The sequence below is a fragment of the Podarcis bocagei genome, assembly GCF_964188305.1.
Source record: "Podarcis bocagei genome assembly, chromosome: 7".
Taxonomy (NCBI): Eukaryota; Metazoa; Chordata; class Lepidosauria; order Squamata; family Lacertidae; genus Podarcis; species Podarcis bocagei.
The window spans coordinates 33,982,743-33,999,629 of NC_138132.1; the positions used below are offsets into that span (position 1 = coordinate 33,982,743).

The 16,887-nt window shown below is 43.4% G+C and overlaps 1 protein-coding gene across 3 annotated transcripts in view; it reads left to right on the top strand.

Annotated features, from left to right (window-relative positions):
* KHDRBS1 (KH RNA binding domain containing, signal transduction associated 1) overlaps window positions 1–14,419 on the top strand; it is a 29,880-nt gene extending 15,461 nt beyond the window's left edge. For 2 of the 3 annotated variants that reach the window (XM_081202495.1, XM_081202497.1), the window contains 6 exons: window positions 295–508; window positions 2,098–2,165; window positions 2,842–2,900; window positions 4,682–7,215; window positions 7,935–7,984; window positions 13,210–14,419. In XM_081202495.1, the coding sequence (XP_081058621.1) occupies window positions 295–508; window positions 2,098–2,165; window positions 2,842–2,900; window positions 4,682–4,779 (439 nt within the window). In that variant the 3' untranslated portion in view covers window positions 4,780–7,215; window positions 7,935–7,984; window positions 13,210–14,419. The remainder of the gene's footprint in view (window positions 1–294; window positions 509–2,097; window positions 2,166–2,841; window positions 2,901–4,681; window positions 7,216–7,934; window positions 7,985–13,209) is intronic. The other variant, XM_081202496.1, reaches the window with a different exon arrangement.
* The last annotated feature ends 2,468 nt before the right edge of the window (window positions 14,420–16,887 follow it).

Genomic DNA, 16,887 nt, shown 5'->3' on the forward strand with positions numbered 1-16,887 from the left:
CTTTTGCATTGACAGCTGATGCTGCTAGTTTGGCTTATCTTTGAAGTGATTCTGGTAGGTACTTAAATCTTTGCTACTTGCTCAATCCAAGTTTCATATTTGGGCATTTTTAGCTCATGTCTCCGTACATCACACAGCAAATTTTACTAGATTTAATTTTGTCATTCATCTCTGCTGCTAGGCCTCTGCAAATTGAGCATCTGTATAGACAACAGATTAGATTTAGTGGGTGTCCAGAGCATGGTTGTGTGCAGATTGTGTGTGCCTGCTAACTCTTCTGTCCCCTTTTTATAGGGGACGTGGCGTGGGACCTCCACCACCACCTCCACGTGGAGCTCTTGTGCGGGGGGCCCCAGTGAGAGGTGCCATTGCAAGAGGAGCAGCTGTGGCCCGGGGTGTTCCCCCTCTTCCAGCAGTGAGAGGTGCCCCTGCACCAAGAGCTCGGGCAGCCGGCATTCAAAGAATACCTCTTCCTCCCCCTCCTGCACCAGAGACCTATGAAGATTATGTAAGCAGTTTTTAACTTTCTGAGAGGAGGGAGAAAGTCTGATAACAGATTACTTGTGCCTAAAAACTTTGGTTTATCCACAACACCCAAGATTATACATATGTAAGAACATAGATAGCAGCTTTTGTCAGAGTCAGATGACTGGTCTGTCTAGCACAGTATTGTCAGCAGTGATTGACTGCGATTCACTATGGGATTTCAAACCAGGGTCTTTCCCAGCACTGCCTAAAGATGCTGGGGCTTGAACCTGGGACCTGCAAGCAAATAGCCTGCTCCTCCCACAGAGTTAGACCCTTTTTGACCACGTTAACACCTTACATTTCAAGTACTATGATATCACTTTAAACAATCATGCCTTCTCCCAAAGAATTATGGGAGCTATTGTTTGTTAAGGGTGCTGAGAGGTGTTAAGAGCCCCCACCCATTTGCCTCACAGCGCTGCAATCTTCAGAGTGGTTTAACAGTCAGTCCCTCTTCCCAGAGAATTCTGAGAATTGTAGCTTCCTGAATATGGGTCTCCTAACAGCTCTCAGCACTCTTAACAGACTACATCTCCCAGAAGCCTGAGAAAAGCTATGACTGTTTAAAGTAAAATCATACTGTTTTAAATACAGTGGTACCTCGAGTTAAGAACTTAATTCATTCTGGAGGTCCATTCTTAACCTGAAACTGTTCTTAACCTGAGGTACCACTTTAGCTAATGGGGCCTCCTGCTGGAGCTGCCACACCGCCGCCACGCGATTTCTGTTTTCATCCTGAAGCAAAGTTCTTAACCTGAGGTAGCGGAGTCTATAACCTGAAGCGTCTGTAACCCGAGGTACCACTGTATATGGTGGGGTCTTCCTCTCTTGTGTACACACACAACTTTGAAAGAATATAACAGATGTCATTTGATAAGTACTGCACTGGGGAAAGGCATGCTTGCTTGGTGCTGTACAGGAGAGCTTGATAATAGCACGGGCCTTTGGACCTGGCTACTTTAAAAAGTAATGGCCCTTAAGAATGACTAAGCCTTGTCTTCAGTGGAGAAAATAGCACCAAGCAGAGACAGAAATTGTGTCTGCTTGGCAGTTGCTTTTCTCTCTGCTAGCCTCATCCTCCTTACACTGCATCTTTAATGCTTTCTGATGCACAGAAATAAGACTTGATCCCAGATCCCAGTGAAGGACTAATTGGCAAAGGACTACTTGCATAGTCTAGGCGACCTTGGTTGCTCGGAAGTATGGAGGGAGGGTGATTGTACCAGTTCTTAAAGAAATTTCACAAACTTTGTAGTAGGAAACCAGGTTTTGCCATGCTGACTGGGGTGATGTAGTCCAAAATATCTGGAAGACAACAGGTTGGGGAAGTCTGGTCTATTCCATTTATTAGACCAAGATTGTTATATCTACACTGGGCAATTGTATTTTTTTAGTGCGTGAAATATTTCCAAGGACATTGTTTGGATAACTGCAAGGTAAAGTAATGTGTGTTTGAAGGGGGTACCTGTGTATCACTTTTGTGATTTGGACTTTTATAGATGGTACTTTGCTTGGTTTTTTATTTTTTTACAATAGCTGACTCCACCCTTGCCTCTTTGTCTATTCCAGGGCTATGACGATGCTTATGCAGAGCAAAGTTACGAAGGATATGAAGGCTACTACAGCCAGGGTCAACAGTAAGTGCTTCCTTTTGATTACTTAGAATCAAGTTGGAAGAGGACTTGGCGGGTAATGTTGTCCAACCCCCTACAATGCAGAAATATGCAGTTGGCTCATACAGGGATCCAATCCACAAACTTTATTAGCATCACGTTCTAACCAACTGAGCCACATTAGTTCTTAATTGCCCTGTATCTTCAGCAGAACACAAGCATATTGGGCTTGTGTGTGCTTCTGCATCTATACCATGAGTATCTGTGTTACAAGGATCAGCACTGTCCAGCATTCCCTGGGCTTTGAGTGATTGGTTAACTACAGAATTGCAAAGCACTGTGTTCCCCAAAAGTCAGGTAAAGGACCCCATCGCATCCACTAAGCCTCGGCCTCATTGGCATGAACTTTTCCTTTACTGTTTGTGAAGATAGCTGGGCCTGGGCTCCTTCTTCCCTTACAACTTTAGCTAATAGACAGCATTACAAGGAAGCATAGTATCTGCTCTAGGGAGTTCCTAACTATTGCAAGAAGCACGTTCACATTACCCTCTCTGTGAGATAGATGGTCATTTGGACCATCCTAAATAATAACAGCATGATGATTAGAAAGATACACCATCTCAAGGGATAATAACAACAACAACAACAACAACAACAATAATAATAATAATAATAATAATACTCCGTCTTGTTATTGCAGGGAAACAGAATATTATGACTATGGACATGGTGAAGCACAGGAATCTTATGAAGCGTATGGTACGTCTGCATGTTCTGTTGCCATGGCAGAAGCAGAACTCTGTGTTCGATGTATTTTAGTCAGTTATTTTTTTGCCTTGAATGCAAAAGATAAAAAGGTTATCATGATCTAAGTTTTTTGAGAGGCAGTATGTAGGATATAACGAGTCTTTTCAGCTGAGAACAAATCTGGAGATCTTGCCTTTAGCTGATGTTACCCTGAAAATGTCCAATAATCTTAAGAATATACTGGCTATCTTAGTACAATGAAAATGTTTACTAGAAAGTCTAATTACCAGTGAGTTTCATCCCAAGTTTTCATTCTGCACCAAAAAGCAGAGCTGTTATTGTTCTGCTAACCACTAGAAAGTGCAAGACACTCAGCAGGGAATAATAAAGCCCTGTGGTCTTCTCTCTTTCATTTTTAACTTGCAAGATTTCAGCTGACATTTTGCCACACATTCTAGACCATTTTTAAATGCTTAAAGCTAAGGACTGTATGTGTGTATCTTTGTAAAGGAAAGGTTGGATTTCTCAGGATGCTGAATTCTTTGCCAATAATTCCATTCCACATTGGCACAGTACAGTCATGAAATCCATGAAGCTTTAAATATCACCAGTGTGAGACAAGAAGTATTTAGCTGCCAAAGAATTCTCGGATGAGTATGAGGAAGATAAAAATGAGAGCTCCTTGCAACTCTAAGAAGGTTTGTCCCCTTCTACACTGAGATATTGGCAACTATGGAAACAGCTTTCTGGTCATGACAATCTTTGTGAAAGATTGCCAGTGTTTCCATTTATCTGTCCTCTTCCTTTGGGTTGACTCTAAGCATTATTTCTCTGCCTCTTCAGTATTACTGTTGCATCCTCTGATTTTCCTGACTGAAGGGACCAAACTTCCTCTGGGCCACTGGGCACGACAATGTTTCTCTTAATTAGTTCAGTTGTAACTAATTTTAGTGTATGTGCCTGCTTTCCTGTGGACAAAATGAGAAAAATAACTTGTGTGAGCCAGCCATGTTGAATTAGAAGTGTGAAGTTTTAGCTAGTCAGAAGAGGATGGATTTCAGCAAAACTATTTTTGTCTTGTTTTTGAAAGGAACCTGGTACTTTTCTGATGTTTCATTTCCCCCAAAACTGTTAATACTCCTCCTTATTATGCCTTCTATGTTTGGTGAAAATAATAGTTTCCTACTGCACCTGAGGACTGTATTGTCTCCTGTTGGGCATGTGCAAGGAGGGTATGTTCTGATGGCACATGATGCAGCTTGCTGAAGTCTGGTCTGGTCAGTCCTTTGGATAGGAAGACATCTTGGAAACCCCGATGCCACCTTGAGCTCTGTGATGAAACAGAGGCGAGATAGAACTTGTACTAAATTTTAAAAGTATTTTCTCAGGGCAACAAAGGCTAGGGTGGTAACACATGAGAGCAGACGACTACGGTAAACCCCTCAGTTGAAGCTGTCCACTTGTAGAGAAGCATGCGTCCTTTAAAAATATATGTCCCATTAATAAACTACTAGGAGTGGAGTTGTGTGCAGCAAAACTTTGGCCAATTCTGTGTTTTGATTACCTGCAATGAGCCATTTGGACTCTTGATGATTTGTGCAAGACTTCTGCGTCTTGCCAGCTCTGAATAGCACTTCATATACACTCCAGTTCCTTCCAAAGCACCATTTGGTAGCACACTGAAATCTATGCCTAGGTCTCTTTTCAGGGTTATTTGCTAACACCATGATTCATGAAAAGCAAAACAGCTGTCCTTTTTCTGCTGCCTACATGCGCTATTTTCTTTCCTGCAGGTCAAGATGATTGGAATGGAACAAGGCCCTCGCTCAAGGCCCCTCCGACTAGGCCAGTGAAGGGAGCGTACAGAGAGCACCCATACGGACGCTATTAAAGCATACATGAGGGGGAAATATCCCTTTTGAGCAAACAGTTGTTTCTGATTCTTGTATCTCCCAGGATTCCTGTTGCTTTACCCACAACAGACAAGTAATTGTCTCCCTGATTTTTCTCTGGCTCCCTTTTTCTCCCACCTCCATCCTCCCCCACCACTGACCTTGCATTCTGGCTTCTGTATGTAGTATTTTAAAATAATTTAGATTTAGAAGACTGAATTCAATTTTTAAGTGTGTAGATGGCTTTTTTTTTCTCTGTTTAGATATATAAACACAACTGTACCTTTAAAAAGAAAAAGTTGAGGTAAAAAATGTTAGTTTCCAAAGTGACATGCTTGCTTAACAGTTATGAAATTAAAGTTTGTTAATCTTTTAAGTATTTTTTGTTTTTTTAGGCAACCCATAAAAGTTGTAGTTGCAGAATCCCAAAAGTAGGCTACATTTCAAAATTCAGGGTTGGCTTTTAATGACTTAAAATCATAATGTAATGGTAGCAACTGCCGCAGTTTAAAAAGTAAGCTCAAATGTCAACACTTTGCCCTTAAAAGCAGATTGCTTGATTAATCTTAAATTTAAATGTTAATAGAAAGAATTCTCCTTAACAGATAAAACAGTAATTTTTTTTCTCAATCAGTTTAACTTAAAAAAAAAAATTAGGTTTGTAACATTGACCATGTGGGTTTTGAAATCTAGCCCCAGTGTTGAGATGCTAGTGACGGACGTTCTCCAGCAAAAGGTGTTCTTGGCTTAATTCTGCATGAAGAATTTTTAAGAGAAGTGGACATCTAGCTGCTCTGTAATTTTTATATTGCTCTAACTGCCCAGTGTTTTGATATTAGGAAGTATTAAATGAATAGCTGTGCATTGTGTCTCTCTCTTTTTTCTTTTCTTTTTTCTTAAAGGAAAAGCTGAACACTTGAGTGTTTGCAGTACATAATACAGCTCAGGCTTAAAATTGGCAAAACTGTAAAGCTTTTAGCCATTCCAGTGACATGTTCAAGTGCGTCTCAACACTAGCTTTATGTTAAAAAGGGACATTGCAGCTGAAAAAAGCAAGGAGCTTCATTTTGTACATAGATTTGTACACTGTTCTCCCATTTTGTTCTTGGAAGATTAAATGCTACTACTTGTGTAAGCCTGCCTAAATAGGTAGCTAAAATTTGTCAAGATGTCTGCAGCAGTTTGTCAATAAAGTTTAGTCCTTTTTTAATCAAAGTAAATGTGATGAATTGTCATTTTTTTTTAATTTTGGTCAAGCAGTAAAATAGATTGTCCTCTTTCAATTAATTTAAATTAATGCTAAAGTACTTGGTCTGTTTTTTAAAAAGAAGTTCTCTTAAAATCTGAAGACGTTTTTAAAATGGTATGTTCTGAAAGTTTTAAAACTTTACCAAGCTGAGTAAGTTTAATTTTAAAACAAAATTGTTTTTCACCCCCTGGAAGTTGAGCAGTTAGCCAGAAATGGGGCTTCAAGTGGCAGCATCAGTGTTCTGTTTCACTGAAGGGTTGAGACATCTGCTGGCTTTTTATCTTGAGTCTGCGGACAGCTGCTTCTGCACCAGCCCCTTTGTAGCTGCTATTGATTTCAAAAGGGCAGAGTGGCCTTGCGCAAGCCCCATTCATTTTGGTGACACCTGCGCAAGGAATGTCCCCAGGGGATTGTGCCCTCTGCAGAGAGGCGGAAATTGTTGATCCAAAAGTAACTTTCATCAAAACAGTGTGACTCCAAAAGCCTTTTTCACAGATAGAAAAGAAGACTTCTTCCTTTTGCTGCATCCACAGATTTCCCTCTCCTCAGACTGCCTGCTTTTCAGGGCGGCATTCCTTGGGTTCCAAAGCAATTACAAAGTGGTGGCTTACGTAGGGAGCAGGCAGATTGTTCTCAATAGCCCATTAGGAAAGGCACATAATGCAGCTTTGCTAACTGCCCACCTGTCCACACATCCCCATGTTAGTGATTTGCTGCCTTCAAAGAAAATCAGCTTCCCTGCCTGGTTGTCTGGAGGAAAGTCTCACTCACTGCAGATGACCAGGTTAAACAGCTGTTGACAAGCCTAGCATGATAGCAGAACTGACTGCTGTGAAGAGCTGGTGGCTTGTACTTACTCTCCCTTCTTGGCAAAATTTAAAATCGAGTATTCACTGGGAAAGAACTGCTTGGGGGGTGAAAAAAAAGTCCACTGTTACTGTCAAATTGCTCATAGCAGTGCATGATTGAGGGAAGCTACATTTAAAAGCCAAAAAGAGTTGTATTTGTAGTTTGTTATTTTAAAAAAATGTAAATAACTGAATTTTCCACAATGGTTTGGAGTCAGCTTTCAGGGCTTAATGTCTTGCTTGATGAAAAGAACGCCCAAAACCCCCCTTTTAAAGGAAAATTATCGCAGGAGAATTCAGGATGTCTTAAAGCTAACATGCACCGAAAAACTCAAAAGGTAACCTAAATGTCTGATTTTAATGGCACATTTCTTTTACATAAAATGTGACGGCAACTTGCATAAACTTTTATTACTGAAGAAGTTCTTCAAATGTTAATTTTAAATGTAAAATCTTGTTTAAAAAAGATGGTTTAAAAATAGATACTTAAAATACATCCACTTGCTTATGCATAAATTAGCAATAATGTTTTAATACTTGTGCCCTTTGTCATTTGCAATGGACTGTAACCTTGGGCAAAAAAAAAGCAAAAAAAGCAAACAGAATCGAACCTTAAATATCAAAAATGGATGTAGCTAGTCCTCTATGTTTACCAACAAAATCTACTCAGTTATTCAAGTAAAACTCTGGCCCTTATTGACCCAGTATTGCTGTTCACTATATTAAAACATTTAGTACTTAGGTATTAAGTTGCATGTGTTGGTTTTTCCCCCCTAGAGCAGTGGGTCCTAATTGGTGGTCTGTGGACCCCGGGGTCTGCGTAACCCACCCAGGGGGTCCGTGGCACCATTCACATAACAAAACTACCCTGGAGATAACAAAAAATTCAAAAGTAAGGGATCCATGGCTTAGCTTTTGAAAAAAAGGGGATCCGCAGTCCTTAGCTAATTGGGAACCACTGCCCTAGAGTTTTTAAATTGCATGCCAAGAGTGTATCAACATTTGTTTTGATTTGTGAGTCGTTATGAAGATGCTTACTACTCTTCTCTGTTTGCAGGAGGTGCTCTGCTGTTGGGGTGAAAATGACTTTTGCTGAGGACGAGTTGGGTATGCTATTCGGCTGTTTCTACTTTTCTGGTTTTGGAACAAAGAACTTTTGTATCTCATATAAGCTACATTTGCATGACCAGTCACTTCGGTTCAATAAGGCTGTGCTGGCGCTTAACTCGTCATTTAGCCAAAACAGGTCAAAAATCAAGACAGAAGGATGGGCAAGGCTGTGTACGCAATGGTTTAAAAACATATTCAGTTTTGACACTATGGGAAGTGTCAAAATGCATAAACATTGCATATTTTGCATAGTTCACTCTAATCGGGGGAGGGTCAGTCACTGAAGCCCCAGCCCCAAATATCGGACATATTATTCACCTCTCTGGCTTCTGAAACTGTAGCAGGCACTTCAAGCATACTTTGAAATCTTCAGGAAGCTAAAATATTTGCACCTTCTGCTTGTTTCTAAGTGCCTGTGGGATTATGCCACACAGAACACGAATACAGCCTGCCCTTCAGGAACTATTTTGGAGCTGTTTGTTCATGTGAATGTTGCCAACCCCAGTTGACACTTGATTCATTCTCCTTTTGCCTTTATTTTTTTAAAAATAATACTTATTAATAATTTCAAAGTTACAGAAAGAAAAAAAGAGAATAAAAAAAGAATTAAAAATTAAAAACAACACTACAATACAAAGAAAAAAACCAGGGAAAAAAACAAATGCAACAATACAGTAAAAAGATAAAAAAGAAGGGGGGAAAAAGACAGAAATCCCATATTACATATCTTTAACTTCCATTTGCTTGTTTCATTGACCTCCTCACACCTCCCTTTTTGTATTTAGTTTGATTGATTATTTCAGCAAATTCTTTCCACCTTTCTCAATTTTTACTAAATAATTTATCTTAACAATTTAACCTATTAATTAACTCAACAAATTCTTTCCATCCTTTCCCCATATTCTGTTATTCAAATTACCTTAAGTTATTTAACCTTATCTTACCAAAAAATACTTTAGAGCTTAACGCTTAATACTCGATTATACATAACTCCTGATATCTTTTCTACTAGAGTCATATAGTTTCATTCCAACATTTTCCCTAATGTTCATTAATTTTAGGCTAATTCCCTAGGGGAAAAAATTTCTTTATAGATTTTCTTCCAATCTTCATCCAATGTCTCTTCTTCCTGGTCTCGGGTCGTGTCAGTCCTTACTGTCCATTCCATCTAGTCCATCAACCTGGTAATCTAATGTCCGAGGCCCTTAAGTCTCTTCCATGTCCCTTCTGCAGATCTTCTTCTTCTTGTTTATACTTGCACTTTTCCTTGTCTTTTGTTGGTCTCTTTCTTAGTTTCTTTCCTTTCTCGTTGGGGAGTAGGTCTCTGGGGGATTCCAACCCAAAATTATCTTCGTCTCCCTTCATCCAACCAGCCCATTCCCCAGAGTCCCACTCCCCACAGTCATCAATATAGTCCGAAACGTATTTAAAAACATATTTCGAGGTCTCTCCAAAGTTAAGAACCTCCTCAGCTCCAGACTCCCCCTGGCCGACTCCAACTTCAATCTTCAAAGACAGCGGCTTACGCTCCTGTAGGGCCTCGGGTCTCTCCATTTGTATTATTTGAGGTGCAACCGCAACCTCCTCCATTATCTTCTGCACTTGCCCCATCAGTACAGGTTCCTGAGTTGGTCCCTGAATAGTTTCTATATCAATATTCCCTGTTTGTCCACAGTTATTAACCACAACAGTCATCAAATCCATTTTCACATTCATCAAATCCATCTTCTCATGCATCTGTTCCAGCAAGGCACTTGTCTTGCGTAAAGCAGGCACTAAAACTTCCTCCCAGCTCATATTTAGTCAAGGTCAAAAAGGAGCTGTAGAGTCCTCACGTAGACTGCAGCAACAATTTAGCAAGCTCCCTCTAGAGGAGACAATTTCTATTTGTATCCTTTTTTTTTAAGGCAAGTCCAACAAAGGAAAATTACTTTCATTTTTCAGATATTTTGTTTCTTTAGAATGCAGAAGGCAACATTGGAATCAATTTATTTCTTTAGCTATCTGTCAAAGTATTCCATTCACAGTCAATGAACCTCTCCAAGAATTTCTGTCTCTGACACCCCGTTCCCAGGTTAGAGACGGTGGAAACTTATCTTTCTTCACTCCCTCTCCTGCAGGCGTTAAACAAAGCCCCCCCCCTTTTCTCCTGCTTCCAAGGGGGTTTCAGTAATTATAAATGAAGGAAATTTAAACTTTTTTAACGACTTTCCAGGCTTTAGTTTACAAGGTTTTTGCTTCAGTCTACAGTGGTGCCTCGCAAGACGAAATTAATTCGTTCCGCAAGTCTCTTCGTCTTGCGGTTTTTTCGTCTTGCGATGCACGGTTTCCCATAGGAATGCATTGAAAATCAATTAATGCGTTCCTAGGGAAACCGCCTTCAGACCAGGTCCGGGGACAGTCTGTCCCCGGGCCTCTTCTGAAGGCTGGGGGGGGGACAAGGGCTTTTCTTCCCACCCCCAGCATTTTAAAAAACCCTGGGACAGCGGAGGACTTCTCCGCTGTCCGGGGCGATCTTAAAATGCTGGCGGGCGGCATTTTAAAATCGCCCCGGACAGCGGAGGACTTCTCCGCTGTCCGGGGCGATTTAAAAGCCCCTGGGAAGGCAGGCAGGGGGGGACAAAGACTTTCGCCCCCTGCCCGCCTTCAGAAGGTGTTCCCGCCCCCCGCCCCACTTCGGAACAGCTTTCCGAAGTGGCGCGGCTGGGGCAGGTGTCCCCGCCCCCCCGCCCCACTTCGGAACAGCTTTCCGAAGTGGGGCGGCTGGGGCAGGTGTCCCCGCCCCCCCTCCCCACTTCGGAACAGCTTTCCGAAGTGGGGCGGCTGGGGCAGGTGTCCCCGCCCCCCTCCCCACTTCGGAACAGCTTTCCGAAGTGGGGCGGCTGGGGCAGGTGTCCCCGCCCCCCTCCCCACTTCGGAACAGCTTTCCGAAGTGGGGCGGCTGGGGCAGGTGTCCCCGCCCCCCTCCCCACTTCGGAACAGCTTTCCGAAGTGGGGCGGCTGGGGCAGGTGTCCCCGCCCCCCCTCCCCACTTCGGAACAGCTTTCCGAAGTGGGGCGGCTGGGGCAGGTGTCCCCGCCCCCCCGCCCCACTTCGGAACAGCTTTCCGAAGTGGGGCGGCTGGGGCAGGTGTCCCCGCCCCCCCCTTCGGAACAGCGTTTTAAAATGCTGGGGGTCGGGAGCGAAGCGCTGCCGACCCCCAGCATTTTAAAACCTTCCCGGGACACGGGGAGATTTTAAAATGCTGGGGTTCGGCAGCGCTTCGCTCCCGACCCCCAGCATTTTAAAACCTTCCCGGGACACGGGGAGATTTTAAAATGCTGGGGGTCGGCAGCGCTTCGCTCCCGACCCCCAGCATATTAAAACCTTCCCGGGACACGGGGAGATTTTAAAATGCTCTGGGACGGCAGCGCTTCGCTCCCGACCCCCAGCATTTTAAAACCTTCCCGGGACACGGGGAGATTTTAAAATGCTGGGGTTCGGCAGCGCTTCGCTCCCGACCCCCAGCATTTTAAAACCTCCCCGGGACACGGGGCGATTTTAAAATGCTGGGGGTCGGCAGCGCTTCGCTCCCGACCCCAGCATTTTAAAACCTTCCCGGGACACGGGGAGATTTTAAAATGCTGGGGGTCGGCAGCGCTTCGCTCCCGACCCCCAGCATTTTAAAACCTTCCCGGGACAGGGGGAGATTTTAAAATGCTGGGGGTCGGCAACTAACGCTTCGCTCCCGACCCCCAGCATTTTAAAATCTCCCCGGGACAGGGGGAGATTTTAAAATGCTGGGGGTCGGCAACTAACGCTTCGCTCCCGACCCCCAGCATTTTAAAATCTCCCCGGGACAGAGACTTCTCTGCTGTCCCTTGGAGATTTTAAAATGCTGGGGGTCGGCAGCGAACGCTTCGCTCCCGCCCGCCAGCATTTTAAGATCGCCCGGGGCAGGCGGGGGGGGGAGGCAGGCTGGGGGAGCAAAGACTTTTGCCCCCCGCCGGCCTTCAGAAGAGGTCCTCTTCTGAAGGCCGGCTGTGGGCGAAAGTCTTTGCTCCCGACCGCCAGCATTTCCCTATGGGCTTTCGTCTTGCGATGCAAGCCCATAGGGAAATTCGTCTTGCGAAGCGCCTCCAAAACAGAAAACCCTTTCGTCTTGCGGGTTTTCCGTCTTGCGAGGCATTCGTCTTGCGGGGTACCACTGTATGTACAAAAAGCGGAAGGTGGACTTCCTGTTTTGAACCTTCCCGCTTCGGTGCCAAATTAAGATCTTTCTTGACCCAATTTTCCGTTTCTACTCACGGGTACTTGTTTTAAATCCAATTGTCCACAGGAAAAAGTCAGCGCTCTCCGGCAATGGCTGTGCGGCTTCACTCCGTGAAAGTAGCAATCAGTTCGCAGCACCGCGCCGCTCACCCCACTTCACTCCGGAGCCCCAAAATGGGGTTCCCGGTGCGTAGGGGGGCACTCCTGGTGCCCTGCCAAAACCCACGTTCCCAGGCTTCCTCCACCTGGGATTTCTAGCAGGTCCCCACCTTCGCCGCGGCAGGAAGACCCAGTTTCCACGGAGCCAGTTCCTCCAGTCGGAGGAACTCTGCCATTTGCCGATGGCGCTAACCCGGAAGTCCATTCTCCTTTTGCCTTTAAAGCAATTGGCAGGTTGTCCTAAGACAGGTATGGGGAATTTGTTGACTCACCAGGTGCGTCAGCCCCAGCTTCCATGCCTAACAACCAAGAGTGATATTTGTAATCCTGCAGTGCTTGGAGGCGGGGGCACCAGTGGGTCTCCCTTATCTGAAAAATTTGTGGCAGTTAGGAAATGAAGTCTTTGCTGGCCAAAGGAAAGTGCCGGAAAAGAAAATAGGAGAGAAATTGCCAAAGTATACAGCTGTGAGGTCACCAATTACCTACTGCTGAACCTCTGCATCTTCTCAGCTGATTAATTAGCATCTTGAACTTGGCAGAGAGCCCACACGTCCCAGCTAAGCTAGATGATCTTATGAATAAGTCATTCAACCCAGTGGCCCCTCACTGACAAATAATGACCTAGCAGAGAACTTAAGCTAGTAAAGCATTTTACATGGTACAAAAATTATATAAATTACTGTTTTCATAGAGTTGAAAGCACATATGTGTGGTTCAGTATGTTAGGGTGTGAACCATTGACTAATGGAAGAGCTCCCTCTAGTGGCTTCAGAATGATCACTTAACTATCTAGCTTGTTTCTTCCCGCTCAGATCCAAAGAAAACAACACTGCAAACTGGGAAGAAACTATTGATAAAACAACTGAGTGAAACTATTTAACAGGCAGGACCACAGTGAGTCGATTCCGGACCTTTCTGAGCAATGTGCTCAAAAGACGAGCTCCCCAAACCTAGAATGCTGACCCCAAATCAGGCCAGGGTTTATCATGGGAAGGGGGGGGGGACTATGAGCCAGAAAACCTAACTTTTCCATTACAATAAACTGAGCAAACAGAATACTTGAATCTGTCTTCTCCAACCTGGTGTCCCTCAGATGTTTTGGATCACAACTCTCATCATCCCAAGCCAGCTTGGCCATGGGGACGATCAGAAATGTAGTCCATGGCCCCAGGTTTAGGAAGACTTTGCACTGTGGATTAGTGTGACCCAAAATCACCCATTGCAGAGCATAGATTTGAAGCTGAGTCTCCGCAGTTGGAAGCTCTAACCATTACATCACATTGATTGGGTACTTTTTTTGAGACACAGCATGATTCTTGAAAGATTTCCAAATTAACTCTGTTGCGGTTCTTCTCTTGAGGTTGCAACCCAGCAACCATTGAATCCATATGCGTGCATGGAAAGAATATGTAGCTAGAAGAGTTGTCTCTTCACCATGTAGGTGTATTACAAACCTATAGGTCTTCAGCACTGCCCTCCATATTTGCTGTGTATTTAGGGGCCCTGGAAACCCTGACCTAAAGGAACTACAATATGAGAACCATTGACATAACTTTTGCAGCATAATTTACTGGTTACATCCTGAGTTTCAGTAATTCTCTCCTATTTTTCTCTAATAGATGGAATCATCAAATACAAGAAGAAGAGGCAACATTATTATGAGGCACATTTTTACCAAGAAGTGCTCTTTGGAGAATTTCTAATCTCTGTAAATTATATGTGTACTGGGGCTTCAAAGACCTGTTTTCAGTTGGTTCAGTTTTGAGTCTGGGATCCTTTAAGTTCAGTTTAAATAATCCTCACACTAATCCTAAAACTTGGAAGTGCTTGTGAAAGAACATGTAGAATACAAGTTACATTTTGTGCTGGCACAAGTTCACTACAACATTCATTGCAGGCAAACATGGCAGTGTTACATCTGTTTATTACTGGACCATGAAGTAGATGAGCCCCAGATACATTATTTGAGTGTGCTGTGGTATTGAGTACATTTTAATAAAGGTACTCCATTTTTTTAAAAAAGCGATTTCATGTTAAATCATTTTAGTAAATTTGTATTATTTCTTAATCTCCCAACACTAGAATGGCTTCCTGCCTCTTTTGATCTATACCAAGGTTGAATTGTAATTGTACAGGTAATTCAGTTCAAATTTTTAATATGCTCAAACACTGAAGTTTTGGGGTTTGGGAAAATGACTGTATATATGGTGTGTTACAGAAATGTGTGGTCTTTAATTTTCTTGTCTGAAATTAATTTTTTCATGGAAGCCTTCTGGCACTGATTAGCTGGAGAAATCCCTGCTTTTCTCTGCAACCTTCAGGGCTAGAAATGAGCTTCTTATTTTCTCCTGTTTTTCTTCCCCACACTACCACAACTGGGTGTTACAATAGTTGCCAGACTATAAACATCTGGTACTAATGTAAGTGTATTCTTGATTCTATGACTATTTTTACTTATGGTTTTTTTTTTAAAAAAAAACACCACACACAATAATTTAAAAATCCTTGTCTTGAAAGTGAAGTTTACACCCTTGGTGGGGGGGGGGATCTACTCTTTAAAAATTGAGATTCTTTAAAAATACAAAAGGTGACAAGCGTATTTTTGGGAAAACAGCAGCAGTCACATCATAACTGGTTACCAGGTAAACCCTAGATTAATCTCAACTTTGATTTAACATTACCTTGAAATTATTTACCAAAACAATACGTCAAGGGAGCAGTCTTCCAAAGAGAGGGTTAACATACAGCAGCCTTCTCCAGCCTGGAGCCCTCCAAATTGATTGATTTTTTTTTTATTTACTTATTTATTTACTGGACTACAACTCTATAATTAGTTTCAGCCAGCATTGCCAGTAGTCAGGGGGTTATTGGTGTTATGGTACAAAACATCTGGAAGGTGAAGGGTAACGAGAGAAGGCAAAGCAGGATTTATTTTGTCAGCTATAGGAGTGCTCAGCTCTGCAGCATGCAATACAGTGCTTCTGACTACACACACAATGCATTTCCGGTGTATATATCTAAATCAGGAGTGTGCTTTGGTGTGGAAGGCACGGTGACAGGATCTGGAGATTCAGCATCTCAGTTTAGAAATTGAGGAAAGAGTATACCCTTTGGTGGACATTGTACCCAAGTTTGTGTCTGCTGCTGCAGTGTGACCTATCCACAGATGCCTACTTCATCAGATGTGTTAAGCGAAACATTGGAAGGGTGCAAAGTAAGGTAACAGATTATGCAAGTGGTAAAATTTGAGGTGAATACAAAAGGCCCCCAGACCAACCTGTTGATGGCACTGACAGCTCTTTAGTTGAATAAAGGTATAAGAAAAGTGAATGGCCCCTGGATGGTTAAATCTATTCAAAGGCGACTGTGGGGTTGCAGCACTCAACTCACTTCTGGACGAGGGAGCTGGCGTTTGTCCACAGACAGCTTTCCGGGTCAAGTGGCCAGCATAAATAAACTGCTTCTGGTGCAACAGAACACCATGATGGAAGCCAGAGCACACAGAAACACCGTTTACCTGCTCGCTGCAGCAGTCCCTGTTTATCTACTTGCACTGGTGTGCTTTCGAACTGCTAGGTTGGCAGGAGCTGGGACAGAGCAACAGGAGCTCACTTCGTCTTGGGGATTCAAACTGGTGACCTTCCGATCGACAAGCCTAAGAGGCTTGGTGGTTTAGACCATAGTGCCACCCGTGTCTACAAAAAGGTGTAAGAGCTCAGTGGTGTGTGTGTTATTTGCCTTGCAGGCTGTTCTCATTTTAGAAGTACATAGCTCATTAAGGCAGTTACCCTTCCAAGTTCTGGAGTGGTAGAGCCTATGAAGTCTACTATAATGACCCTCAGCCAAAAGAAACCTGTTTCTTAGGCATGCTTTATCAAATGACTGCCTTCTCTCTCTAGCTGACGCTTCCCCTCCAGCAGTCCTATGCTGGCCTCTCATGTATCTACGTATTGTCATGCTGCAGTTGGTGATAGTGGTAAGCAAGCAGAGGCCCCTCCATAAATTGTCGTGCAGCAGCACTATTGCAATGTTGTGATCAGGCAGCAAAAAAGGGGGGGCATTATTTTGTACTCCCCCCCCAAAAAAAACCCCACTGTGTGTGTGTGTGTGCTTATATTACATGAGGGGAAGGGTTGAGTCAGTGGAATGCACAATATTGTCAGCACTAGGGTGGGGGTTTTTAAAGGCCTTAGAAAAATACAAGTGTGAAGTACTCCTTAGACCAGGGGTAGTCAACCTTTTTATACGTACCACGCACTAATGCATCTTACTTGAGGGTAAAATTTCCTTACCGCCCACCAGTGCTGCAGTAACATGTGCCGTAGAACCCCTTACCGCCCACATGGAATTCTGAAACACCCACTAGTGGGCAGTAGGGACCAGGTTGACTGTTGCAAAGGAGATCAAGGTGGTGTCCGTTATTCTCCCTCTCCATAGTTAAGCCCCACAATAGCTCTGGCACGTAGGTTCGGCTGAGGAGATCCCGCAGT